General features: G+C 34.9%; 5 protein-coding genes and 1 long non-coding RNA gene across 8 annotated transcripts; 3 read left to right on the top strand and 3 right to left on the bottom strand.

Annotated features, from left to right (window-relative positions):
- Positions 1–75: 75 nt before the first annotated feature.
- On the top strand, positions 76–2,558 carry LOC128179482 (uncharacterized). Its single transcript, XM_052846916.1, has 6 exons — positions 76–581; positions 849–1,168; positions 1,363–1,485; positions 1,577–1,772; positions 1,862–2,123; positions 2,206–2,558. Exons 1-6 carry the CDS (start codon positions 499–501, stop codon positions 2,476–2,478), a joined length of 1,257 nt encoding a protein of 418 aa, XP_052702876.1. The 5' UTR covers positions 76–498; the 3' UTR covers positions 2,479–2,558.
- On the bottom strand, positions 1,193–5,786 carry LOC128179481 (uncharacterized). Of its 2 annotated transcripts, XR_008243085.1 has the most exons (9): positions 5,614–5,786; positions 4,887–5,109; positions 4,564–4,648; positions 3,943–4,035; positions 3,666–3,834; positions 3,383–3,518; positions 2,573–3,268; positions 1,982–2,097; positions 1,462–1,483 (listed from the first exon to the last, which is right to left on the bottom strand). XR_008243085.1 is itself a non-coding variant. In XM_052846915.1 (8 exons), the coding sequence occupies exons 1-7, from the start codon at positions 5,691–5,693 to the stop codon at positions 2,573–2,575; spliced, it is 1,482 nt and encodes a 493-aa protein (XP_052702875.1). In that variant the 5' UTR covers positions 5,694–5,785; the 3' UTR covers positions 1,193–1,483. The 2 variants fall into 2 exon arrangements, 1 of the variants encoding a protein (XP_052702875.1); XM_052846915.1 differs by lacking the exon at positions 1,982–2,097 and having other exon boundaries at positions 1,193–1,483; positions 5,614–5,785.
- Positions 5,787–6,294: 508 nt separating this feature from the next.
- On the top strand, positions 6,295–8,875 carry LOC128179480 (uncharacterized). The gene is made up of 6 exons (XM_052846913.1): positions 6,295–6,898; positions 7,166–7,485; positions 7,680–7,802; positions 7,894–8,089; positions 8,179–8,440; positions 8,523–8,875. The coding sequence occupies exons 1-6, from the start codon at positions 6,816–6,818 to the stop codon at positions 8,793–8,795; spliced, it is 1,257 nt and encodes a 418-aa protein (XP_052702873.1). The 5' UTR covers positions 6,295–6,815; the 3' UTR covers positions 8,796–8,875.
- On the bottom strand, positions 7,510–12,103 carry LOC128179479 (uncharacterized). Of its 2 annotated transcripts, XR_008243084.1 has the most exons (9): positions 11,931–12,103; positions 11,204–11,426; positions 10,881–10,965; positions 10,260–10,352; positions 9,983–10,151; positions 9,700–9,835; positions 8,890–9,585; positions 8,299–8,414; positions 7,779–7,800 (listed from the first exon to the last, which is right to left on the bottom strand). XR_008243084.1 is itself a non-coding variant. In XM_052846912.1 (8 exons), the coding sequence occupies exons 1-7, from the start codon at positions 12,008–12,010 to the stop codon at positions 8,890–8,892; spliced, it is 1,482 nt and encodes a 493-aa protein (XP_052702872.1). In that variant the 5' UTR covers positions 12,011–12,102; the 3' UTR covers positions 7,510–7,800. The 2 variants fall into 2 exon arrangements, 1 of the variants encoding a protein (XP_052702872.1); XM_052846912.1 differs by lacking the exon at positions 8,299–8,414 and having other exon boundaries at positions 7,510–7,800; positions 11,931–12,102.
- A 2,058-nt stretch (positions 12,104–14,161) lies between these two features.
- On the top strand, positions 14,162–22,458 carry LOC128181794 (serine/arginine-rich splicing factor 5-like). The gene is made up of 8 exons (XM_052850327.1): positions 14,162–14,249; positions 15,785–15,913; positions 17,094–17,164; positions 17,264–17,374; positions 18,837–18,906; positions 21,220–21,293; positions 21,483–21,599; positions 21,744–22,458. The coding sequence occupies exons 2-8, from the start codon at positions 15,791–15,793 to the stop codon at positions 22,165–22,167; spliced, it is 990 nt and encodes a 329-aa protein (XP_052706287.1). The 5' UTR covers positions 14,162–14,249; positions 15,785–15,790; the 3' UTR covers positions 22,168–22,458.
- On the bottom strand, positions 22,259–23,731 carry LOC128181795 (uncharacterized). The gene is made up of 2 exons (XR_008243366.1): positions 23,350–23,731; positions 22,259–23,094 (listed from the first exon to the last, which is right to left on the bottom strand). It is a non-coding gene; the product is annotated as an uncharacterized LOC128181795 (long non-coding RNA).
- Positions 23,732–24,918: the final 1,187 nt, after the last annotated feature.

Consider the following 24,918-nt stretch of genomic DNA (forward strand, 5'->3'; position numbering starts at 1 on the left):
CGACGTACAGTTGATGGGAAAGAAGTTAATAACTACAAGGGCTTGGACAGGGCTGTGAAACATTTTGAGGCAGGAGATATTTCTCAAATTGTAGCTGCCCAAGTAAGCAAATATATCCCTGATTATAAAGTATAATTTTTTATTTTTCAAACCATGGATTTACATGGATTATTTAAAATCATTTTAAAATATCAGTGTTATTCTACACAGAAACCACATACATTTAGTTCATAAATATACATAACTTTTTTTTCATAAGAGCATTTGCAAGCTTGCTCCACAAATTTTTAACATATTTTAATATGTCAGTTTAGACAAGTTAAACATATTGTTTATCTTTTACAAATATCTGACCTAAAGAGGAGACAATAACAATTTGTAGAATAGATGCGTGTATTATATATATGATGTATTGCCTATTTGATAATCATTTTATCAAATCATTTATTCTAGATTGATGATTCTGTTGAATATATCAGAGGATTTTGTCTTGCTTCCATGAAAAAGGCAAAATACAAAGTGTATATTTGCATCGAGGACAAACAGAATGTGTGTTTTGCCTACTGTGAATGCCCAATTGGGTAGGAGCTTTTTACCATTCAGCTGTTCTCTCAGAAAATATTTAAATTCCATAAAAATATTTCATTTGATGCTTTCAAACCCTTTCAAATCAAGCACCCTGTAAAATACAGGCAATGCAGGAGTCTTGAGCAAATTTACTGGTGGATCATTTGAACAATGTGTATTTAATTTGATGAATAATTATTGGTTCAAGTATAACATTAATATTAATGAGATGAAAAAATATATAATTATATATTAATCAATAATTTATATTATCATTACAGATTAGCCCAATCTTGCAGCCATATTGGTGGCCTCCTATTCCATTTGCACCATCTTCATTTACATGAGGTTTTGAAATCAGATAGTGCTACGTCGAAACAATGTATGTGGAACGTGCCGAGACCAATCAAGATGGACCCTAAGCCCCTCAAGGAGTGGAACTTTGCCAAACCAAAACTGCAAGAGAGTGGTGAGATTGAGCACAGGACCACGGATGGAAGAAAATTGGATTTTGATCCGCGTCATCCAACACAGAGAAAGTTCAATATCTGCCACTCTCTTGAGCAGCTTAAATTGCTCAAGAGCATATTTCCCAATACTGGTCAGTTAACATACTCCAACATGATCTTGGTTTAAAATTTAATTTTTACTATATAATTAAGAAAAATACATTTATAACAACAACAGATAATTTCAATTCCCTGACACATTATATGATGGACAATTTAAAAAAAAATTAAACTAAAACTCCTCTGAAAACATAACATAAATTTAATAAATAAATTCTTTTGAAAGGCATGGGTCACTTGTGGAATATTCCGGATGAAAGCCCAGAGTTTGAATCTGAAGTGGAGGTAGAGTCAACAGAGGATCCGAGGGAAAAGGCGATGAAAGCTCTGATCCTGTCTGATGAGAACTGTAAGAAATGTTTTGTATACATGTAAACATAGAGTCTAAAAATGTAAAAGTAAAACTGAGAACGATTATTCAATTACTTTTTTGTACATAGTACCCATGACAATATCAATCAATGAAAGCCTCAGCTCGTACATTGAGGAGAAAACAAGAGGACAGAGGGCATGCAGCCTGTGGAGAGACCTGCACAAGGGGAGAATAACTAGTTCCTTATTTGGCGCAGTTCTAAGCTCTGGAACAAATCCTGTCTCCTTAGTGAACCAGATTGTGAATGGTTCTAATCTTGACAGGTACATTTTCATAAAACTTACAGGTATAAAAATCTTTAACTAAGAAATGCTATTAGTTTATAATTCTGCTAAATAAAATCTCATACTAGGTACCAGACACTACCTCCACCAGTCCAGTGGGGAGTAGACAAGGAAGAGGAGGCTCTCAAGGACTACCTGACACTGCAAAATGCTGTGACTGATTTAACAACGGAGGCATCTGGACTCACCATCTACCCAACCCATGCCTTTTTAGGAGCATCTAGTGATGGTTGGGTGCATGATAAATCCATGCCCGAGGGGAACCAAACAGGGGTTCTTGAGATCAAATGTCCATACTCGATCTCTGGAAAAATTATTACTGATAAAGAGGTAAAATAAATTGTGCAAGAGTCAACAACTTTTTTATCATCTTCAAAGCACATTTATTGAACAAGTTTGTGAACTCTTTCAGGTACATGAGCTAGCAGGACAAGCTGGGTTCTGCTTGGAAATTACCAATGAAGGGCCTAGACTAAAGAGAAGTCATAAATATTATGCCCAAATCCAAGGGGAAATGGCAATAATGGGATGTCCGTGGGGAGATTTTGTTGTATGGACCGCTGCCAGCCAAAGCAACTGCTTTGTTGAAAGAATTAACTTTGATGTTGAATTTTGTTCTGCCATGTTGCCAAAATTAGTTGAATTTTTTGTTAGTCACATTTTACCCTTTTACACTAAACAATAAATTTCTATTATGCTTTTTATCAAATTCATAAATGACTTAGTTTTTATTATAATGTTTATCAACACAAGCATAGGAAGTGTTTGACTATACATACCTAACTTTCAATCAAAGGTACATCAAGGTTTGTTATCCAACAGCAAACAGAAAACATCTGTGATGATAATGGCACTAAAGAAAGAGAAAGAACACCATCAAATATATGAAAATTTTTGACGCGGCCAATAGCTCTTTCCACATGAATTCTTAATTTAGCAATTTCTTGAGTATTTAAAACTTCTTGAGTTGTAAACTGATTAGAAGAAGAACGAAAAGGTGGAATATTAAGAGTGCATCCCTTTTTCTCTAACATGTCTTTGATGGTAAAACCCTTGTCTGCCATCACCCCATCGCCCTCTTCTATGAGGTCTAATAGGCAGGTGCGCTCAATCATCTGTCGGTCTGAAACTCTTCCACCAAAGCCCTCTGAAACAAATGAAATCACACCAGAAGGAGTGATTCCAACAAGAAATTTTAAAGTAGTGTGATGCTTGTAATTTGAAAATGACTGATTCTGATTAACCAAACTGCTGGATCTTTGAATAAAGATTTCAGTACAATCAAGTATAACTCTTAAATTAGGGAAAGATTTAAAACATGACGGCATATTTCTCTGAATAACATCCCTTGATGGAAAGGGGTTCAGCTCCTTAAGTTCCTTGTAGAGTAGGCAAACCCAGGTGGTGAAGTACTGAGAGAATGCACCCACGGACACACCAAACCGCTCTGCCATGTCCTGGACATACAATCCGACCTAAAGTTATATTTTTTAAAGTTCTATGACATACAAGTCAGAGTCTATGGTTCCTGTAAATGAATATGATAGTACATGATAAATACAGACTCATTGCCAGTAATTATGTGTTACCTTCAGCCTCATCATGGTTGCTAAGAATTGGTCGATTGGATCAAGAGCCATGCACCGCCTAGATCTAGTCCTCTCATCAGGGGTTGATGAACTTCCACGCCAGTATACCATCTTCTCGCATTTAGGTGCCAGGTAGCTAAAATTGTTCATTAGTAACATACAATATTTATATGTACTTATACATAAAAAGGCCATAAATCATGAAATTCCAAATTGAGAATTTCAACTATTTTTCTTATTAATTCCAATGACCAAAAAAAAATAAGAATTAAAGAAAACATACTTAAACAGCCACAAAAACACAGCAAAGCTTGGAAGTCCTGTATAGAACTTCGTCATGGCATCATCATCTTTGATCTTTGAAACAGACCATTTGTTGTCCTGCATCCGTCTGAGTTCCAACTTTAATCTCATGTTCTCCTGTAAAAGAGGATCTGGGTCACACTGTACACCTGTAATTATAGAATAAAATCCACTAATTAATATACAACAGTACTTCAAACTTTGAACAAACTTTATTCTATGGTAGAAGTGAATGAGTTGTTCTCCAATATCAATACCTATGTCTCTAGTCAATCTGACTCCTGTCTCTACATCATCTTCAATCTCTGTCATGGGTGCTGCAAGATCAGAAATCATCTCTTCCTCCTTATCTGTAAATGTAAATTTCATACAAAGGATGTCTGTATTATAATTAACATTATATAAATAGTGCCTGTTTGGGAGGGTAACAGTTGAAATTGACACTCCGAGAAAACCATTGTCAACCGACGCGAAGCGGAGGTTGACAATGGTTTTCGAGGGGTGTCAATTTCAACTGTTATCCTCCCAAACAGGCACTTTTTATTTTGTTATACTGAATGTCTTAATTTTTAAGAAAATTTTACTGCTTTTATATAGGAATAACGTGAATTCTACAGCGAACCGTACGCGCATAATTTTCGCGCATGTAACATTTTTTAATGTTACCCGTTGCTAAGTGCGTTACTAACGCTGAGGGTAATAGAAAATATTATTAACTGCGTCTTAACCAATCAGATTTCAGTATTTAACATGAAAGTATAACAACATATAATGTGTAGAAATTAACTAGCTCATTCACTCAATGTTTTGCATATCTGATTTTCAAAGTTATTATTAAAAAACACAAAACCATGATAGTCAATATAAATGGCTCTCACCTTTGCTGTAAGAATGGGCAAACATAGAAAAGCTCAAACTCCTATTCTCCTGCTCTCTAGCCCTTTCTTTAGACTCTTCAAATTCCTATTGAATATAAGTGTTTGCAGTCAATAAATGAAGAAATTGCTAATTCTAGATTTGTAATTCTGTAAAAATCTATATTATTTAATTAATATGAATATAAATAATTTTGAATCAATGGTTTAAAGTGTAAATCTTACATACTTGTAACAACAACAAAAAAGATTTTTTAATATTAATTTTTTGTTAATTAATATTATTTTTTTTTTGGTTTATAATACCTATTTTTTTTCAAACTTACCTTCTGCAGATTTCTTCTTGATACTCTCTCTTCTCTCTCATGATCAACTGTTTTTTCCTTGTAAGAGAAGATGGTCGGGGCATAATTGGCATCATCTGGGTCATCACTATGCCATCCAAACTCAAAATGCTCTGAACAAATGCAGGAAAACTCATTAGGTGCAAAGTTTTTTCTGTTGATTGCCCTAATCCAGGCACGACGCTTTCGAACATCTTTGGGAAATCTGTAAAGTATAATGGAATAAAAACATTTTTACAAATTGCATACACCAGTAGTTAGGGCTATAATTTGTGCAAACAATGACTATAAGAATCTGTTTTCTACATTTTCAAAACATGACAAACAATAAAATTCATTTGAAAATATGTAAACTCTGTTTGCTTCGAATATTGCTTTTCAAATATTAAAAAATAAAGCAATCTTTCTTATCTTTTTCTCAATGCATACAATGAGAAACACCGTTAGTCAAACTATGAAATTAATGTTTCACGAAGTAAATAAAAGTGTTAGCATGTTGCCGTGATTTCATGGTTTATCTTCAATGAACAGTCTAAAGAGTATGATCGAAGCTTTGGGAGTTAAATGAAAACATAATTTCTCTGAAAATAGCTAAATCAAAGAAATCAAAGCCAAAGACATATAGTAAGCCCCTATACATCATGTACATAGTAGGTTCGCTTCGTCGGTCATTTTTAAAAATATCAATGAAAAGATATCATAAACATACCTGAAAAAATGGAGGCCTTTCTCCTTTCCTTTCGAGTCATCCCGATTTGTGCACTGAACAACGCAACAAGCACGCACCATAGCTTTGTGTTTGTTATGATTAAAGCGAAAGAAGAGCGGTTTCAGTAAAAAGAAAGTTGCCCTGCGGAAGTGTTTGTGCGCATGCGCGAAAAGCAGTCCCGCAGTTATCGTGAAGGGGCTTCAATTAGACTGTTTCACGATAAATTCTACGCATGCGCATAACTACTTCCGCAGGGCAACTGCTATGTAGGTCACTATTTCTACTACGAAAGAACAAAAGTTCACACGCATGAAATAAAGTATTTTTAAGTGAAAGTGTGTTTGTTTTTTGTTTTAAAGTAATCATTGTATCCAAATCCCACTTTTTATGAGAAAAAATACAAGGTATTACGCTATTTAAATTTAAAATTAAGAGTCGAACTTCGTGCACTACGGGCACTTCCGTGTTTACATACTTCGTCGAAGATGGCTACCCGGGAGAATTCAAATGACCAAAAGAGGAAAAGAAAGGGTGCACTGACTGATTTGCCCATTAAGTACCAGGCTACAACACTTGATGGTATTATTCCAGATATACCTGGTCATGAAAACCTCCCCCCATTGCAACTAGCGTCTTATTCTGCCATCCCTCCCAATTCCCTGCCCAAGATCTCCTTTCAACAAATCTACCATCACATGATTTTACGACGTACAGTTGATGGGAAAGAAGTTAATAACTACAAGGGCTTGGACAGGGCTGTGAAACATTTTGAGGCAGGAGATATTTCTCAAATTGTAGCTGCCCAAGTAAGCAAATATATCCCTGATTATAAAGTATAATTTTTTATTTTTCAAACCATGGATTTACATGGATTATTTAAAATCATTTTAAAATATCAGTGTTATTCTACACAGAAACCACATACATTTAGTTCATAAATATACATAACTTTTTTTTCATAAGAGCATTTGCAAGCTTGCTCCACAAATTTTTAACATATTTTAATATGTCAGTTTAGACAAGTTAAACATATTGTTTATCTTTTACAAATATCTGACCTAAAGAGGAGACAATAACAATTTGTAGAATAGATGCGTGTATTATATATATGATGTATTGCCTATTTGATAATCATTTTATCAAATCATTTATTCTAGATTGATGATTCTGTTGAATATATCAGAGGATTTTGTCTTGCTTCCATGAAAAAGGCAAAATACAAAGTGTATATTTGCATCGAGGACAAACAGAATGTGTGTTTTGCCTACTGTGAATGCCCAATTGGGTAGGAGCTTTTTACCATTCAGCTGTTCTCTCAGAAAATATTTAAATTCCATAAAAATATTTCATTTGATGCTTTCAAACCCTTTCAAATCAAGCACCCTGTAAAATACAGGCAATGCAGGAGTCTTGAGCAAATTTACTGGTGGATCATTTGAACAATGTGTATTTAATTTGATGAATAATTATTGGTTCAAGTATAACATTAATATTAATGAGATGAAAAAATATATAATTATATATTAATCAATAATTTATATTATCATTACAGATTAGCCCAATCTTGCAGCCATATTGGTGGCCTCCTATTCCATTTGCACCATCTTCATTTACATGAGGTTTTGAAATCAGATAGTGCTACGTCGAAACAATGTATGTGGAACGTGCCGAGACCAATCAAGATGGACCCTAAGCCCCTCAAGGAGTGGAACTTTGCCAAACCAAAACTGCAAGAGAGTGGTGAGATTGAGCACAGGACCACGGATGGAAGAAAATTGGATTTTGATCCGCGTCATCCAACACAGAGAAAGTTCAATATCTGCCACTCTCTTGAGCAGCTTAAATTGCTCAAGAGCATATTTCCCAATACTGGTCAGTTAACATACTCCAACATGATCTTGGTTTAAAATTTAATTTTTACTATATAATTAAGAAAAATACATTTATAACAACAACAGATAATTTCAATTCCCTGACACATTATATGATGGACAATTTAAAAAAAAATTAAACTAAAACTCCTCTGAAAACATAACATAAATTTAATAAATAAATTCTTTTGAAAGGCATGGGTCACTTGTGGAATATTCCGGATGAAAGCCCAGAGTTTGAATCTGAAGTGGAGGTAGAGTCAACAGAGGATCCGAGGGAAAAGGCGATGAAAGCTCTGATCCTGTCTGATGAGAACTGTAAGAAATGTTTTGTATACATGTAAACATAGAGTCTAAAAATGTAAAAGTAAAACTGAGAACGATTATTCAATTACTTTTTTGTACATAGTACCCATGACAATATCAATCAATGAAAGCCTCAGCTCGTACATTGAGGAGAAAACAAGAGGACAGAGGGCATGCAGCCTGTGGAGAGACCTGCACAAGGGGAGAATAACTAGTTCCTTATTTGGCGCAGTTCTAAGCTCTGGAACAAATCCTGTCTCCTTAGTGAACCAGATTGTGAATGGTTCTAATCTTGACAGGTACATTTTCATAAAACTTACAGGTATAAAAATCTTTAACTAAGAAATGCTATTAGTTTATAATTCTGCTAAATAAAATCTCATACTAGGTACCAGACACTACCTCCACCAGTCCAGTGGGGAGTAGACAAGGAAGAGGAGGCTCTCAAGGACTACCTGACACTGCAAAATGCTGTGACTGATTTAACAACGGAGGCATCTGGACTCACCATCTACCCAACCCATGCCTTTTTAGGAGCATCTAGTGATGGTTGGGTGCATGATAAATCCATGCCCGAGGGGAACCAAACAGGGGTTCTTGAGATCAAATGTCCATACTCGATCTCTGGAAAAATTATTACTGATAAAGAGGTAAAATAAATTGTGCAAGAGTCAACAACTTTTTTATCATCTTCAAAGCACATTTATTGAACAAGTTTGTGAACTCTTTCAGGTACATGAGCTAGCAGGACAAGCTGGGTTCTGCTTGGAAATTACCAATGAAGGGCCTAGACTAAAGAGAAGTCATAAATATTATGCCCAAATCCAAGGGGAAATGGCAATAATGGGATGTCCGTGGGGAGATTTTGTTGTATGGACCGCTGCCAGCCAAAGCAACTGCTTTGTTGAAAGAATTAACTTTGATGTTGAATTTTGTTCTGCCATGTTGCCAAAATTAGTTGAATTTTTTGTTAGTCACATTTTACCCTTTTACACTAAACAATAAATTTCTATTATGCTTTTTATCAAATTCATAAATGACTTAGTTTTTATTATAATGTTTATCAACACAAGCATAGGAAGTGTTTGACTATACATACCTAACTTTCAATCAAAGGTACATCAAGGTTTGTTATCCAACAGCAAACAGAAAACATCTGTGATGATAATGGCACTAAAGAAAGAGAAAGAACACCATCAAATATATGAAAATTTTTGACGCGGCCAATAGCTCTTTCCACATGAATTCTTAATTTAGCAATTTCTTGAGTATTTAAAACTTCTTGAGTTGTAAACTGATTAGAAGAAGAACGAAAAGGTGGAATATTAAGAGTGCATCCCTTTTTCTCTAACATGTCTTTGATGGTAAAACCCTTGTCTGCCATCACCCCATCGCCCTCTTCTATGAGGTCTAATAGGCAGGTGCGCTCAATCATCTGTCGGTCTGAAACTCTTCCACCAAAGCCCTCTGAAACAAATGAAATCACACCAGAAGGAGTGATTCCAACAAGAAATTTTAAAGTAGTGTGATGCTTGTAATTTGAAAATGACTGATTCTGATTAACCAAACTGCTGGATCTTTGAATAAAGATTTCAGTACAATCAAGTATAACTCTTAAATTAGGGAAAGATTTAAAACATGACGGCATATTTCTCTGAATAACATCCCTTGATGGAAAGGGGTTCAGCTCCTTAAGTTCCTTGTAGAGTAGGCAAACCCAGGTGGTGAAGTACTGAGAGAATGCACCCACGGACACACCAAACCGCTCTGCCATGTCCTGGACATACAATCCGACCTAAAGTTATATTTTTTAAAGTTCTATGACATACAAGTCAGAGTCTATGGTTCCTGTAAATGAATATGATAGTACATGATAAATACAGACTCATTGCCAGTAATTATGTGTTACCTTCAGCCTCATCATGGTTGCTAAGAATTGGTCGATTGGATCAAGAGCCATGCACCGCCTAGATCTAGTCCTCTCATCAGGGGTTGATGAACTTCCACGCCAGTATACCATCTTCTCGCATTTAGGTGCCAGGTAGCTAAAATTGTTCATTAGTAACATACAATATTTATATGTACTTATACATAAAAAGGCCATAAATCATGAAATTCCAAATTGAGAATTTCAACTATTTTTCTTATTAATTCCAATGACCAAAAAAAAATAAGAATTAAAGAAAACATACTTAAACAGCCACAAAAACACAGCAAAGCTTGGAAGTCCTGTATAGAACTTCGTCATGGCATCATCATCTTTGATCTTTGAAACAGACCATTTGTTGTCCTGCATCCGTCTGAGTTCCAACTTTAATCTCATGTTCTCCTGTAAAAGAGGATCTGGGTCACACTGTACACCTGTAATTATAGAATAAAATCCACTAATTAATATACAACAGTACTTCAAACTTTGAACAAACTTTATTCTATGGTAGAAGTGAATGAGTTGTTCTCCAATATCAATACCTATGTCTCTAGTCAATCTGACTCCTGTCTCTACATCATCTTCAATCTCTGTCATGGGTGCTGCAAGATCAGAAATCATCTCTTCCTCCTTATCTGTAAATGTAAATTTCATACAAAGGATGTCTGTATTATAATTAACATTATATAAATAGTGCCTGTTTGGGAGGGTAACAGTTGAAATTGACACTCCGAGAAAACCATTGTCAACCGACGCGAAGCGGAGGTTGACAATGGTTTTCGAGGGGTGTCAATTTCAACTGTTATCCTCCCAAACAGGCACTTTTTATTTTGTTATACTGAATGTCTTAATTTTTAAGAAAATTTTACTGCTTTTATATAGGAATAACGTGAATTCTACAGCGAACCGTACGCGCATAATTTTCGCGCATGTAACATTTTTTAATGTTACCCGTTGCTAAGTGCGTTACTAACGCTGAGGGTAATAGAAAATATTATTAACTGCGTCTTAACCAATCAGATTTCAGTATTTAACATGAAAGTATAACAACATATAATGTGTAGAAATTAACTAGCTCATTCACTCAATGTTTTGCATATCTGATTTTCAAAGTTATTATTAAAAAACACAAAACCATGATAGTCAATATAAATGGCTCTCACCTTTGCTGTAAGAATGGGCAAACATAGAAAAGCTCAAACTCCTATTCTCCTGCTCTCTAGCCCTTTCTTTAGACTCTTCAAATTCCTATTGAATATAAGTGTTTGCAGTCAATAAATGAAGAAATTGCTAATTCTAGATTTGTAATTCTGTAAAAATCTATATTATTTAATTAATATGAATATAAATAATTTTGAATCAATGGTTTAAAGTGTAAATCTTACATACTTGTAACAACAACAAAAAAGATTTTTTAATATTAATTTTTTGTTAATTAATATTATTTTTTTTTTGGTTTATAATACCTATTTTTTTTCAAACTTACCTTCTGCAGATTTCTTCTTGATACTCTCTCTTCTCTCTCATGATCAACTGTTTTTTCCTTGTAAGAGAAGATGGTCGGGGCATAATTGGCATCATCTGGGTCATCACTATGCCATCCAAACTCAAAATGCTCTGAACAAATGCAGGAAAACTCATTAGGTGCAAAGTTTTTTCTGTTGATTGCCCTAATCCAGGCACGACGCTTTCGAACATCTTTGGGAAATCTGTAAAGTATAATGGAATAAAAACATTTTTACAAATTGCATACACCAGTAGTTAGGGCTATAATTTGTGCAAACAATGACTATAAGAATCTGTTTTCTACATTTTCAAAACATGACAAACAATAAAATTCATTTGAAAATATGTAAACTCTGTTTGCTTCGAATATTGCTTTTCAAATATTAAAAAATAAAGCAATCTTTCTTATCTTTTTCTCAATGCATACAATGAGAAACACCGTTAGTCAAACTATGAAATTAATGTTTCACGAAGTAAATAAAAGTGTTAGCATGTTGCCGTGATTTCATGGTTTATCTTCAATGAACAGTCTAAAGAGTATGATCGAAGCTTTGGGAGTTAAATGAAAACATAATTTCTCTGAAAATAGCTAAATCAAAGAAATCAAAGCCAAAGACATATAGTAAGCCCCTATACATCATGTACATAGTAGGTTCGCTTCGTCGGTCATTTTTAAAAATATCAATGAAAAGATATCATAAACATACCTGAAAAAATGGAGGCCTTTCTCCTTTCCTTTCGAGTCATCCCGATTTGTGCACTGAACAACGCAACAAGCACGCACCATAGCTTTGTGTTTGTTATGATTAAAGCGAAAGAAGAGCGGTTTCAGTAAAAAGAAAGTTGCCCTGCGGAAGTGTTTGTGCGCATGCGCGAAAAGCAGTCCCGCAGTTATCGTGAAGGGGCTTATGTACATTAAAAAAAGTAAAGGGACGACACTCGCCATCTTGGATTTATAGGGGGCCCTCGTTTCAAGCTATGTTTTAAACAAGTTCTTCCATTTCTCCAACGATTTCTGACGAGATCTAGGTTGGAAAATATTCAACTGACTTATTCCTATCGTCTGACTACATCTGTACGCTGCATAATAAACACATCGTTCCGAAATGTACTAGATACTTGCCAAACTAATCGAAAGCAACGGAAGTTTACTTTTGAGTGACGTAAATTCTCCATATAATCACTGAGATGTTCCGAAAATGTAAGATAAATCTAGAGAGAGCAAAAATTCCGCGAAAAGTTATCCTCTTGGTTTATCCAATGCTTTCGGATCTCCTCAGTGATTACATGGAGAGTTTGCATCAACTTCCGTTGCTTTCGATAAGTTTGGCGAGTATCTAGTACATTTTGGAACGATGTGTTTATTATGCAGCGTACAGATGTAGTCAGACGATAGGAATAAGTCAGTTGAATATTTTCCAACCTAGATCTCGTCAGAAATCGTTGGAGAAATGGAAGAACTTGTTTAAAACATAGCTTGAAACGAGGACCCCCTATAAATCCAAGATGGCGAGTGTCGTCCCTTTACTTTTTTTAATGTACATTGAATACACATTTTTAACATGACTGAAACGGGGGATTTCAGTGAATTTATTTATTGCAATACACAGAAATACACATCAGATTACCAATTTTAATCATTTTTTTCTTCGGGAACAAATACTTAGGAAATTCACTATCCAACAACCAAGCCCCTGTGATTTACATACTTAACATAGATATTCATATCCCAGCTGGGTAGGAACGTTTGATGGCAAAAATTTACAATTTAAATAATCCTCCACACCTTTTAAGCATTGAACTTGTGTACTTATTTTGAGAAGGTTAAAACTTTTCCGGTTAAAACAACAACATTTGAACTCAGAAATATTCGAACACGCCCGTTATTAACCAGCTGGGATGCCCTGCATACGTTACGATGTAAACTTTCCCAAAGTACTTTTATTCTAAGTCTAAATTAAAACCGAAAATAAATTAAAGTATTGCTAGAATATATTAATTCTCATTTACTGATAATGAAAACAACAAAACAAATTAAGACCAATTACATGCACTCAGCAGATTGCCAGCATGGTCAGTGCCTTACGATATAATTGTATATGTATTTTAGGTTTTCCCGGCCCAACCAGCAATGAGTAAAGATCATATTTGAAATCAGTAAACTTGATATACTCAGTAGTTGTTAATGGATTTATATTTTTCTCCGTATGCAACCAGCAGTAATCAAACTGGTAATAAGGTCAGTTCCAATTGCCTTCATCGCACTCCTGAAGATCTGAAGGGAGTCTGGGGCTTTACACTCACTGATCATGATATATCGATAGTATATAATTACCCGAAGTACGCTTTGGAACGAGCCAACGCCCCCTGCGAACAAAAAATCTTTGGACACATTGTCCCCCCCCCCCCCCACAATTTTGCAAAGTTATACATATCCATAACCAAAGACCTTTTTTTCGTCAAGATTTTTTATATAAATCTAGCCGCCCCCACTTTCAATTTGCTTCCGACGGCACTGATGGTGCTTTGCATATGAAAAAAAATCATTTTCAAAATACACAGGATGAGAAATATAACGTCTGTAACTTCACACCGATCTATGAAAGTAATACGATGACAAGAGTGGACAAAAGATTTTTTTTTCAGGTCGACTCAGAGCTGTGGTTATTAATTAAAGAGAATATATATACATGTTTCCATTTTTCTTTTCATATGAGGTACTTCAGTATATGCAGTAAACGAGGTAGACTTGATCAGACCTGTATATTATCTTAATAGTAATCATGGTAATTATACAAAGAGAACGCAGACTTGATCAGGCCTGTACCTACCTGTGGTCTCGAGTTTATTTTCATGTATTTATTTGAAGATACCCCCCCCCCCCCCCCCCCCCCGGATAATTCTTCCGTTTTTATCCGCTTTTTAAAATATAAGACATCCCTAATGCGTTTTTGAAGTGCAAGCATTTTCATAACAATTTGACGCCATATTTTCCAATGATAATAAGATTTTAACAGAGTTTAAAGGTAAATTCTTAGTTGCAGATAAGGTATAATTGAAGCATCATTTATTGTAATATCAGCTGTAACGTTGTTGACGATCTAAGTTTGTACATTTTACCAGCTTCACCTGTTCACGCCGTCCACTGCCCCTGATTATACAAAAATTGAACAGGCAGAAAATTCGTTTGAACCGGGACGTACACATAACGTTTATTCGCCACTGGATTAATTGTTTTTGTTGCATTGTATCTTGCCTTTTATGAATCTGTTTGATTTTTTGCATTATAGTGTTGAACACTGATAATCAGTTGCAACTTAATCGACAGTTTTGTGAAGATGATCTGTAGAACAAAAATATATATGACCATTGAACACCCAAACATTAAACTCCTAAGAAATCTAATCTTTATTTTTTAAGACGCATCATCCATCTTTCAGGGTGTGCCAAGGTAAAGGCACACACTATCCGTGGATAGAATGATTTATCATTAAAATAATATTTTCATACAGACCAGGCTCCAGAAAGAAATAATGTATGAAAAGACTAATATATATACCTAAAACTGATGTTTCACAGACACAGTTAGATTATTCTTATAAAGCAGTATTCCAGTTATACATACTATTTCACACTTCATTAAAAAAAAAAAAAAGAAACATTGGGGGAAATATTGAGGTTATTTTGTTTTTTGACTCGAAATATTAGTACTGGAATGCTTCCTTTGATAAATCCAGGTCTCAATACATTGATGTGTTTTCATATATTTCTTGAGCAATAGTGAATACTGGCAAGAATATGTATTACATATAGTTGTTATACTTTCATGTTAAATAATGAAATCTGATTGGTTAAGACGCAGTTAATAATATTTTCTATTACCCTCAGCGTTAGTAACGCACTTAGCAACGGGTAACATTAAAAAATGTTATATGCGCGAAAATTATGCGCGTACGGTTCGCTGTATAATTCACGTTATTCCTATATAAAAGCAGTAAAATTTTCTTAAAAATTAAGACATTCAGTATAACAAAATAAATAGTGCCTGTTTGGGAGGGTAACAGTTGAAATTGACACCCCGAGAAAACCATTGTCAACCGACGCGAAGGGTAACAGTTGAAATTGACACCCCGAGAAAACCATTGTCAACCTCCGCTTCGCGTCGGTTGACAATGGTTTTCTCGGGGTGTCAATTTCAACTGTTACCCTCCCAAACAGGCACTATTTATATAATTCTCATTATTAAATATATACATGTATTTGTTAAGTTCGTAAGGTTGAGTCCCATTCTTGATATTTTTAATCTTGCCAGTTTTGTAAATCATGACAAATTTGAGAGTCTTGGCTCCTTAATATATTTCATATGTCTTTTTATCATTTACAATTAATGCAATATCTTATCAATGTTAAACTATTCTCAATTATAAAAAGAAAGAAATTAAGTGTTTATAAACATCTTTTCAAAAAAGGATAGTCCATAGATTCCCTTGAAATTACTGGGATCAATATGTATGTACATGTATATATTTTTCAAGTTCACTGCATATTTGATATATTTCAGACTGCCATGGGTACTAGAGTGTACATTGGCCATTTATCTTATCATGCTAGAGAGCGGGATGTAGAGAAGTTCTTCAAAGGCTATGGTAGAATAAGGGATGTCATGTTAAAAAACGGCTATGGATTTGTGGTAAGTTTTTTCTGCAATGAAGTTATTGAAATTAAAATTTTAAAAAAAGATATATTTATTACACTATTTGCGATGTGAAAAAATGTTAAATCGATGTGAAAAAATGTTAAATATCAAATATATAAGGCCAAAAAAAAAAATATGTGTGTTTCCTATTTCATCAAATTTTAAAATAGGGTAGGTAGGTCGGCTTTTTTTTTTTTTAAATGAGCTTTTAAGTTTTCCCCTTTCCTAGCATATGATTTTTCTATACAATAAGAAAATGTATTTTTTGACAGGTGGAGCAATCGTGGATAGAGACAACTGTTACAGAATTTAAGCTTTCTTAAATCTAAGGTTTATGTAGAATGTATATGAAGATTTTATTTTCATGTAAATAAAAAAAATATAAATATGACAGCCACTATAAATTAACAGAGTATAATACTCATTACCACAAATATATCATAAATTGGTTATTAGTTCTATTTTCTGACATAACAGTAAACATTTAAAATATCGTAACTAAGTGTTGAATTCAGAAACAGAGGAAATTCTGGTTGATCAGACGAGAGCCTTAGAATTAAATCTTTTCAATAATTCCAAAAAAACATGAATACATAATTAATGGTTTAAAACTAATTTTAAAAATTTCATTTGCAATTCAACTGCAGCATTTTAAAATTATTATATTTATAATATGTGAATGATTGTTGGGCCTATTCAAAGACTTACGATGTCTGCAGTCTCCACACCCAGAAATATAAAAAAAAACTTCGCTTCTGCTTTTTTCTTGTACATCTTTATATTAATTTTTAACACATCACTGCCCTATGAAACTATTTATTGCATTGATAATTAAGTTAAAATAACCAAGGATAACTTTCATCCATACTGTCAATCTGCCCATAGAAATCTTTAAAACGCTTTGATAAGTGGTGTTTTCTATTGAATAGTTACAAGCGTTTTTTGAACTCTGATTTGTAAGACTCTATTATTTAAACCAATTACGGTTGGTAATCTGGATTTGGAATAAAAAGTGTTAGAGTTGGCGCATAAAAAATAGGGTCGGTCGGGAAACCGGAAACACACATATTTTTTTTTTGGCCTAAGATCAGATCAACATTTGCTATTGACAGTGGTAAAACTGTGCATGATATTTGCTCTTAATCATCTAAGATACTTTATTTTCTTTTAACAGGAATTTGACGACTACAGAGATGCTGATGATGCTGTGTATGAACTGAATGGAAAAGAACTTTGTGGAGAAAGGTGGATATTTATGCATTGAAACTCAAGAGGAGGCCTCTGTCAAGATATTGTTGCTTTGCTCTCTTCTGATGTAATATGGGTTTTGGATTTTCTTTTCAGGGTGTCGATAGAGCACGCTAGGGGGACAGTTCGTGGTGGGGGTGGAGGGTACCGGGGAGACAGCTACCACAGGGAGAGTAGCTACAGCAGGAGACCTATGTGGATAGATAAGTAAGTCATCAAGGAAGTCCATTCAGACTCAGTATTCCAGTTTGAATACAAAACAATTATTAGGTCTTATGTTAATTTAAGATTTTGAACTTTTGGACCACCAGTGTACACATTTTGATAGTTAATTTTCCATTTTCAGCAGAAAAAAAGAATGTTATTTCAAAAGATGTACCGTATATTCCCGCTTATAAGTCGGTATTTTGGGAGTAGAAATTTGAACAAAAAGTAGGGGTCCGACTTATAGGCATGACATACAATCAGAAAATTTTTCCACTGGGTAAAACTTCGTTTTTGGGTGCCAATTTGCTTCCAACTTTTGACTTGTGATCCCTATACTTGACATGTTTATATTTTAATTACTAAAAAGATAAACACATTAATAAATGCATTGAAAGTTTCAACTGTATTTCTTAAAAATATAAACAGGGTTTATTTGATAGGATCTTTTATTTAAGCAGGCAATTATTTACGCCTGAGGTGATAATAGCTGTAGGTATAACTGTACTAAGGACAATACAAGCCAACACTGAGTGTAAGGGGCTAATTACCAACCCTAATCGGTCAGTATGGGATAAAATACCTGTCATTTTATTTCCAGTAGCATTTAAACTAGTTTTTGAGCTATAATCAAGTTGTAATGAGTGTTAAAAAAAATAATGGCGTCCAAAATCGAAAGTTACAAATTTCAAGAAAGATAACTCTGTTTACAGAAAACTATTAAAAAACATGGCGTCTACAAGCGATCTAGACAGTGGGATTACAGAACAGTAATTTCTGTTGAATACTTAAAAATTAATAACTGAAATAAATGCTGGTCTGTTTAAAAAAAATAAAGATCGTTTTATAATTATTCATAATTAATTTCACCTGAGGTGATAATAGCTATATTGGTGGCTGTAGGTGGCATGTCACCTAAAACAACACAAGCTAACACACCAGTTTTAAAAGGGGCTATACTATCTTAATCAGTTAACAGGGGATCAAAATCACTATAATTTTATTTTCAACAGTATTTTAAATAGTTTTAGAGCTAATACCAAGTGTATTAATAAAAAAAAATGGCGTCCAAAATCGAAAGTTATTATTCCAGGATAGATGTCTTAACTGAACACAACACTTTTAAAATGCATCTAGAAATGATAACAGAGGGGTCAAACACCAATACATTTTATCTAGAATATAGTCTTGCTTGATAAAATGTGCTAATTTGATTGAGAATTTATAGACTGATTATCCTGAAAAAGATACCCGACTTATAAGAGGGTCAATGGCAAAATCTTGTAAATAAACTTGAAAAAAGACAACCGACTTATAGGCGAACAATACTTATAGGCGAGTATATACGGTATATTAAGTGAATTAATACAGTTGAAATAACTTTAGCTTTTATGTTATCCTAAGTGATTATCAATGCTGGTGATAACAAGAATCTATCTACACTCCTGACTTTTGTTTTTTAAAGATATGGTCCTCCAACTAGAACAGAGTATCGAGTTATCGTTGAGAATCTGTCGTCTCGCGTCAGCTGGCAGGTGAGATGCTATTCATTATCATCATCTCTCAAACTTACTCATCATTTCCTCTTTTTCAGAATTTCCAGTCTACACCATTGATTATGACTTTTCATGCAGACATTAAAATACACTCGCAGATTTTTTCTAAAATTTTATGTGAAATCATTAAATGAATCTATATTAATTTTTTTGCTAAATGGATACATCATAATTAAATTTTGATCATTTCTCTCATAAGCTTGCGATGCTGTAGATGTCAGAAGCCTCGATGACTGAGGGCTCTGATGAGAGGGGTGTGACTGCTAGATGATTGACAGTCCCTGATGTTTTCTGGCTGTGTCTCTCTGTCGATGTGATGAGGGGTGCAGGGGTCTGGCTGTTCTATGTAGATGTAGAGTGATGGTTGTCCACGATGTAGACTGGCTGTTAATCACACATCAACAGCCAGTCTAGAATAGGGATGATGATGATGATGATGATGATGATGATGATGATGATGATGATGATGATGATGATCTGTGAAAATGAAAAAAAAATGTATTTCAGAACAGTCAGCCTTATAAGTGATTAGGCATGAGACCTTTAACCTCAAATTTGACGGATGTGTTTCACACTTTATTTTTAGTTTACTGATTTTTCAATTCACAAAAAAGAAAACATTAACAAAAATATACATGTATGTACATGTATATATATATATATATATATATACATGAACATGCATTGAAAGCTGTTTATGAAATGCCAAGAAAAAAATGTTTTTTGGTTGGGAAATGAGCAAGTTTGTCGAAGTCAAGAAGTGAAGATTTGATGTTGATTTTCTGATGACGTCATGGTGATGTCAGATGCTCTAGAGATCACAGCCATTCAGAGGGTGCTTGATGTCCTTTCAGATGTTTCTTTCTAGAAAATTATCACAGGAGGTAATTTATAAATGTTTAGTTAACATCTGTAAAATCAGCAACCATTGGTTGATTATGGGGTAGGAAGGATGTTGTCATTTGGAACTTGCCTAATATTTTAAAGAAAACATGCTACTCATCCCTGCTCCTTCCTCAATTCCCAAAATAAATAATGGAAAGGAAACAAATGCACATCCAGGTAACAAAAAGCCGTATTCATCAAGAGGAAATAAGTACCACCTTCTAATTTGTTTGGTCTGTATACTCCTGTCAAACAAGTGAATTAAGATCCCTGACTGAGTGATACAAATTCAGTGACAATCCGTTGTATGCTGACTCGGGTCCTGTTTAATATATGTACTTTGTACATACTTTATTTACTAGCACAATAATCAAATGAAAATGTTTGACAGGAAAATGTATAGACATAAATTTGAAATGAGTGTTATCCCTAAACTAAAGTGAATGATGATAAATCATGCAAAATAGTAACTAAACTTTTTAAAAGCATTGATTCTGATTAAAAAATTGTGAAGAACATTTAGCTTCACTCAGAGAGAATAATTATCAGTGGAAACTTCTGGTATCATTGGATGATTGTTGATGTACACTCGGTTGTGATTTATGACAAGTACATATGTCATTGAAATCTTTTTATTTTATCAACCAAAAAAAAAAATTTGAGTATCTCTTTCTCGTGAGAAAAAGCAGCAATAGATGCATTTAATTTTGGTTTAATTTGCATAAAATGTGCGCTGTTTGAGAGTAGTAATTCAATTACCGGGCATAAAAAGAATCCTTAGAGATTTTAAGACTCTTGAATCACCAAATCTGTTAGACAAACCATGTTTTAAGCTAGAAATCTGAGTACAATGCAAGTTATTGCATTGTGAACTTTTCTAAGAAAATATACACATGCCCAACAACGCTTTTTGTCAAATTCAAACATGGTATAAAATTCATTCATTTTAACTATCAATACATTTAGTACTCTTTATTAAAAAAAGAACATTTGGGTCATTTGAACATCTGGGTCATTTTAACATCATATTTGAAAGTATATATAGTTTCCCTTGATCTGGTGCTTTATACCAATTGCCTTGGCCTTTGGTTGAGTTTAAGCTATATAAGATATTTACAACCGAGATTCTATCTACTTACCTCCTTTTCCATTGACAACATTTACATTGAATTATTCTCAGTGATGACATACCCCATTGAACAAGTTGTTTCTATTTCACTTGACCTTACCTTAATAAAAATGATTTAAATTAGATACGTGTATATTGGTAATATTTTTAGTAAGCCCAAAGGTTGCTGATTTAGGCATGGATTGGTAGGTGACATGTTAGGTTCGTTCTTTTTCTCCCTGCATAAATTTGTATCTGATTTTGTTCAGTTTGAGCCATCCATATTTTGTATATTGAAGGATCTGAAAGACTACATGAGACAAGCAGGGGAGGTCACCTATGCTGATGCCCACAAACAGCATAAAAATGAAGGGTGAGTAAGCAATGATTAAATGTTCTGTACAAACGGAAAAAGTGCTCATCACTGTATAAATTGATTGAAAAAACAAACAGGTACATTTGTGATGGTTATGCACAGATATATGGCAGATAACCAGTACTTCTTTTATGGAAAGTTAACATTTGAAGAAAAAAACATTAAGCACAAATTATTTAATTTCAGAGTTGTAGAATTTGCTTCTTACTCTGATATGAAGAGAGCACTAGATAAGTTGGATGAAACGGAGATAAATGGCAGGAAGATTCGTCTGGTTGAGGACAAGCCAAGGCGAAGCAGGAGGTATGGCAAGCCAGATGTACCGATGATTTATGATAAAGAATACTATGATACTCACATTTTGTCTTCTTATCACTTGTCATTGAACACATATTGAATTGAATGTAAATATTGGTAGTAAACAACTTCCTAACTTAACTTGTTTAGGAGTTCGAGGAGTCGCTCCAGATCAAGAAGCCGGAGTAGATCTAGACGATCCAGGTCTCGCAGTCGCTCCAGAAGCCGGTCCAGAAGTCGCTCTCGCAAAAGAAGGGCCTCCTCAAGAAGTCGCAGCCGGAGCAAGTCTAGAAGTCGGAGTCGATCCAGGTCAAGATCCGCATCTAGGGGCAGGTCCAAGTCAAGATCCAAATCCAGGGACAGGTCCAAATCCAAGTCAAGTTCCAAATCAAGGGAAAAGTCCAAATCTAAGTCTAGATCCAAATCAAGGTCAAAGTCGAAATCAAGGTCAAAGTCCAAATCTCCTGCTAAAAGTAGGTCACCATCACCATCAAGGACCAAGTCCAGATCGAGGTCCAAGTCCCCAGCAAAGGAGGAGCCAATGGAAGGAGAGCAGAACCGACCATCAATATGAACTTATTACACTGTAACAGTTGGACAAGATTCATCTCATTGACCTGTTTTAACCCTTTTCAAATTTAAGTTCTATCATTTTGGATTTCTTGTTGCTTCAGAGTTTTTGAACTGAATTAAGACATCAAATTTTATATTTGTTACTCAAGAAAATTTGTAGCTGTTGTTATGCTTTGTGCCGTAGAAGTTTTATTGACACAGAAACACTCACATGTTCTTGTATTATATAAGGCAGAACATTCAGATGTATGATATTTGAATATTTGAAGAATTAAATATTTGTGAAAAAATATTGTGTGGTTTAATAACTTTTATTTTCTGGTATTTACTGGCAATTCAGATTGTGCACAGACAAACAATAATGCTCATGCAACAGCAAGATTTGAAAAGTAACTAGAGACAATAACAAACCGTTAGCTGAGGATAACAAACTTCATCTTTTTACATTGGACATGGATTTCAAAGTTACAAGAAGTTGCCAAGTATCAGTTCAGTGCTTGGCTATGCTAATTTTAGAAATAAGCTGCTTCAGTGAAAAATATCCAAAGTGTCACCATATTTAATAGTTTGAAGTTCAAGTTTAAACTTGTTGCAACCGTTTGAAATTACACAAGATTCTAATTCATTATTTCTTTCATTATCTTGTTTGATTGTATTGGATCAGTCGCAGAGCAACACCTAGTGTTCAACAAATCCGTCGGTTTCCAGATTTTCTATATCCACACTGCAGGACTCTGCCTGTTGGACGGACCAGACGTCCATCCGGCGGTTCATCGGCTCCACCTCTAACAGTTCCTCCTCCGTGAGGCGGGGCCACTTAACGATCACTGAGCGGGCCACAACCAACAGGAAGACGATGAATGCCACCACCAGCACCACGCAGGCCGCCGCCACCACATTCTCCTGTAGGCTGGTGTCGACGCCCATCCTACAGAGATACAAGTCACCCACGCTGTAAAAAAAACATCTCTTACGATCCCCCATTGAGACTCAAAACATGAATACGGAATGTATGGGAATCTTTGCGGATGGGGCCATCCGGAACAACTTCCGCCGGGAGCATATCATTGTTAAAAAAATCAAAATCTCTCTCTCTCTCTCTCTCTCTCTCTCTCTTTCTCTCTCTCTGCTTTTTTTTCTCGGCGAAAAAAAAAATTCGGCGATTTCATGGAGCGAATCTTACCTTCACACAGGTCGGGGTGTAGAATACTAAAATGTATTGTTAATTCCGTTAATTCCTTATTCAGTTTTATAGTTTACAGATCCGACTCCTCACATTCACTGCTGGTAGAAACTTTACTTTCTGTCATCTCTAAATAATTTGATTACATTCTCCCTGTAATCAATAAAGCGCTTTTGTAGCAGAACGAGAGAAAGAATAAAAGGAACTCCTGATTAGCAATACTGTCTCCATTTGGAGCCTTAACATTGTCAGATCCAGTTTGATATATCTAATTTGACAAATAAATCAGCGCGGGAGAAGAGCAAGAAGGGAGAAAACGGCAGAATAGAGGAGATGCTTAGGCGGTGAATGGCGAGAATAATTTGAATTACGTGACAGCACCAGTCACACGGAAAATCTTTTAGCATGCATTGAAAGGACCCAGGAATACGCTGACTCTCGGTTTGTCCGTGGGTTTTGTGAACTCAGAGCTCGGTCCCACGGGCATCAAGCGGCTGACTTCTTTCTTTTGTGAACCTTTGGCGAGAAGTCGTTATAGAAAGGAATATCACCAACATGGCTAATGACGTTTACTTGCTCCCTTTAATGAATCTGTTTAGCAAAATTCAAAAGGAAAAACTCGACAATTTCATTTCATGGTTTTTTTTTTGGGGGGGGGGGGTATTACTTTAATTTAATTGATTTGAAATCAATGTAGGGATCACTGGCATTGCTTCTTTGTATAACGTTTTCATAAACATATACAGAGAGATCATTTTTAGCAGATTTTTTCTAACGATTTGTATTGAGCAAGAATATCCAAGAAATGAATTTGAACTTGCATTCTTCGTTTTTTCGTTCTCTGAATTCTTTTCTAGAGAAGTTGTGTGCAAACTGAAGGGTTTTCGGTCATTTGTGTTAATATCATGTTTCTTGCAGTAATGATCTCGATAACCCATGGGAACAAATCACTGTCATCAGAGACGCATGCGTGAGGAGATGATAGATGGATTATATGTTCAGATGATGATGATGATGGTGGCGGAGAGTTGGCTGTTGAATATATGAGGTGGCAGGGGATAGTTTTTTTGGTCGATGAAATGTGAGGCAGATAGTGCTCATATATGTGATTTAATTTTTCAGTGGATTTTTAAATTTGCTAAAATTGGTTTGCATGCAGGGGACACATGGTCCCAACTCTTGAGAATTTTTAAACATTTCAGAATAAAACAAGTACAACTTACATATAGCACTATAGAGAATAGCCAGGGACGGTCTCAAAATTTTCTGAAAAATTGCCCTTTTTCACATTTTCACGGGTCCAGAACCACGCTCCAGTCCCGAGCAACTGCCATAAACTACCATAGGATTGGTAGCTTAACGTATACCCATGCAAATAATCACCAATTGATGGGGGGGTCAATCACCTTCTTTTCGAGTGAAATTTCGTGTTCTGAACCCACCCTACTTTTCAAGCACAAAACCGAAAGTGAAAATTTTGGCCACAGTTTCGCATTTTCATTCCATATCTGATGAAAAGTGCTACCAGCAATAAAGTGTCATATATCATGAAATTGACATGAGCTCCTC

Source organism: Crassostrea angulata, chromosome 4 (genome assembly GCF_025612915.1).
Source record: "Crassostrea angulata isolate pt1a10 chromosome 4, ASM2561291v2, whole genome shotgun sequence".
NCBI classification, from domain to species: domain Eukaryota; kingdom Metazoa; phylum Mollusca; class Bivalvia; order Ostreida; family Ostreidae; genus Magallana; species Magallana angulata.

Coding starts and splice junctions, on each gene's coding strand:
- LOC128179481 (XM_052846915.1), bottom strand. CDS start 5,693: ATGGTGCGTGCTTGTTGCGTTGTTCAGTGCACAAATCGGGATGACTCG. Junction 3,519..3,665: donor GTGTTTTTGTGGCTGTTTAA/GTATGTTTTCTT, acceptor GAACAATTTTAG/CTACCTGGCACCTAAATGCG. Junction 3,269..3,382: donor CAACCATGATGAGGCTGAAG/GTAACACATAAT, acceptor ATATAACTTTAG/GTCGGATTGTATGTCCAGGA.
- LOC128179482 (XM_052846916.1), top strand. CDS start 499: ATGAAAAAGGCAAAATACAAAGTGTATATTTGCATCGAGGACAAACAG. Junction 582..848: donor TACTGTGAATGCCCAATTGG/GTAGGAGCTTTT, acceptor TTATCATTACAG/ATTAGCCCAATCTTGCAGCC. Junction 1,486..1,576: donor GATCCTGTCTGATGAGAACT/GTAAGAAATGTT, acceptor TTTTGTACATAG/TACCCATGACAATATCAATC.
- LOC128179480 (XM_052846913.1), top strand. CDS start 6,816: ATGAAAAAGGCAAAATACAAAGTGTATATTTGCATCGAGGACAAACAG. Junction 6,899..7,165: donor TACTGTGAATGCCCAATTGG/GTAGGAGCTTTT, acceptor TTATCATTACAG/ATTAGCCCAATCTTGCAGCC. Junction 7,486..7,679: donor GAGCATATTTCCCAATACTG/GTCAGTTAACAT, acceptor TTCTTTTGAAAG/GCATGGGTCACTTGTGGAAT.
- LOC128179479 (XM_052846912.1), bottom strand. CDS start 12,010: ATGGTGCGTGCTTGTTGCGTTGTTCAGTGCACAAATCGGGATGACTCG. Junction 10,966..11,203: donor CAAGAAGAAATCTGCAGAAG/GTAAGTTTGAAA, acceptor TATATTCAATAG/GAATTTGAAGAGTCTAAAGA. Junction 9,836..9,982: donor GTGTTTTTGTGGCTGTTTAA/GTATGTTTTCTT, acceptor GAACAATTTTAG/CTACCTGGCACCTAAATGCG.
- LOC128181794 (XM_052850327.1), top strand. CDS start 15,791: ATGGGTACTAGAGTGTACATTGGCCATTTATCTTATCATGCTAGAGAG. Junction 17,375..18,836: donor AGACCTATGTGGATAGATAA/GTAAGTCATCAA, acceptor TGTTTTTTAAAG/ATATGGTCCTCCAACTAGAA. Junction 18,907..21,219: donor CGTCTCGCGTCAGCTGGCAG/GTGAGATGCTAT, acceptor TGTATATTGAAG/GATCTGAAAGACTACATGAG.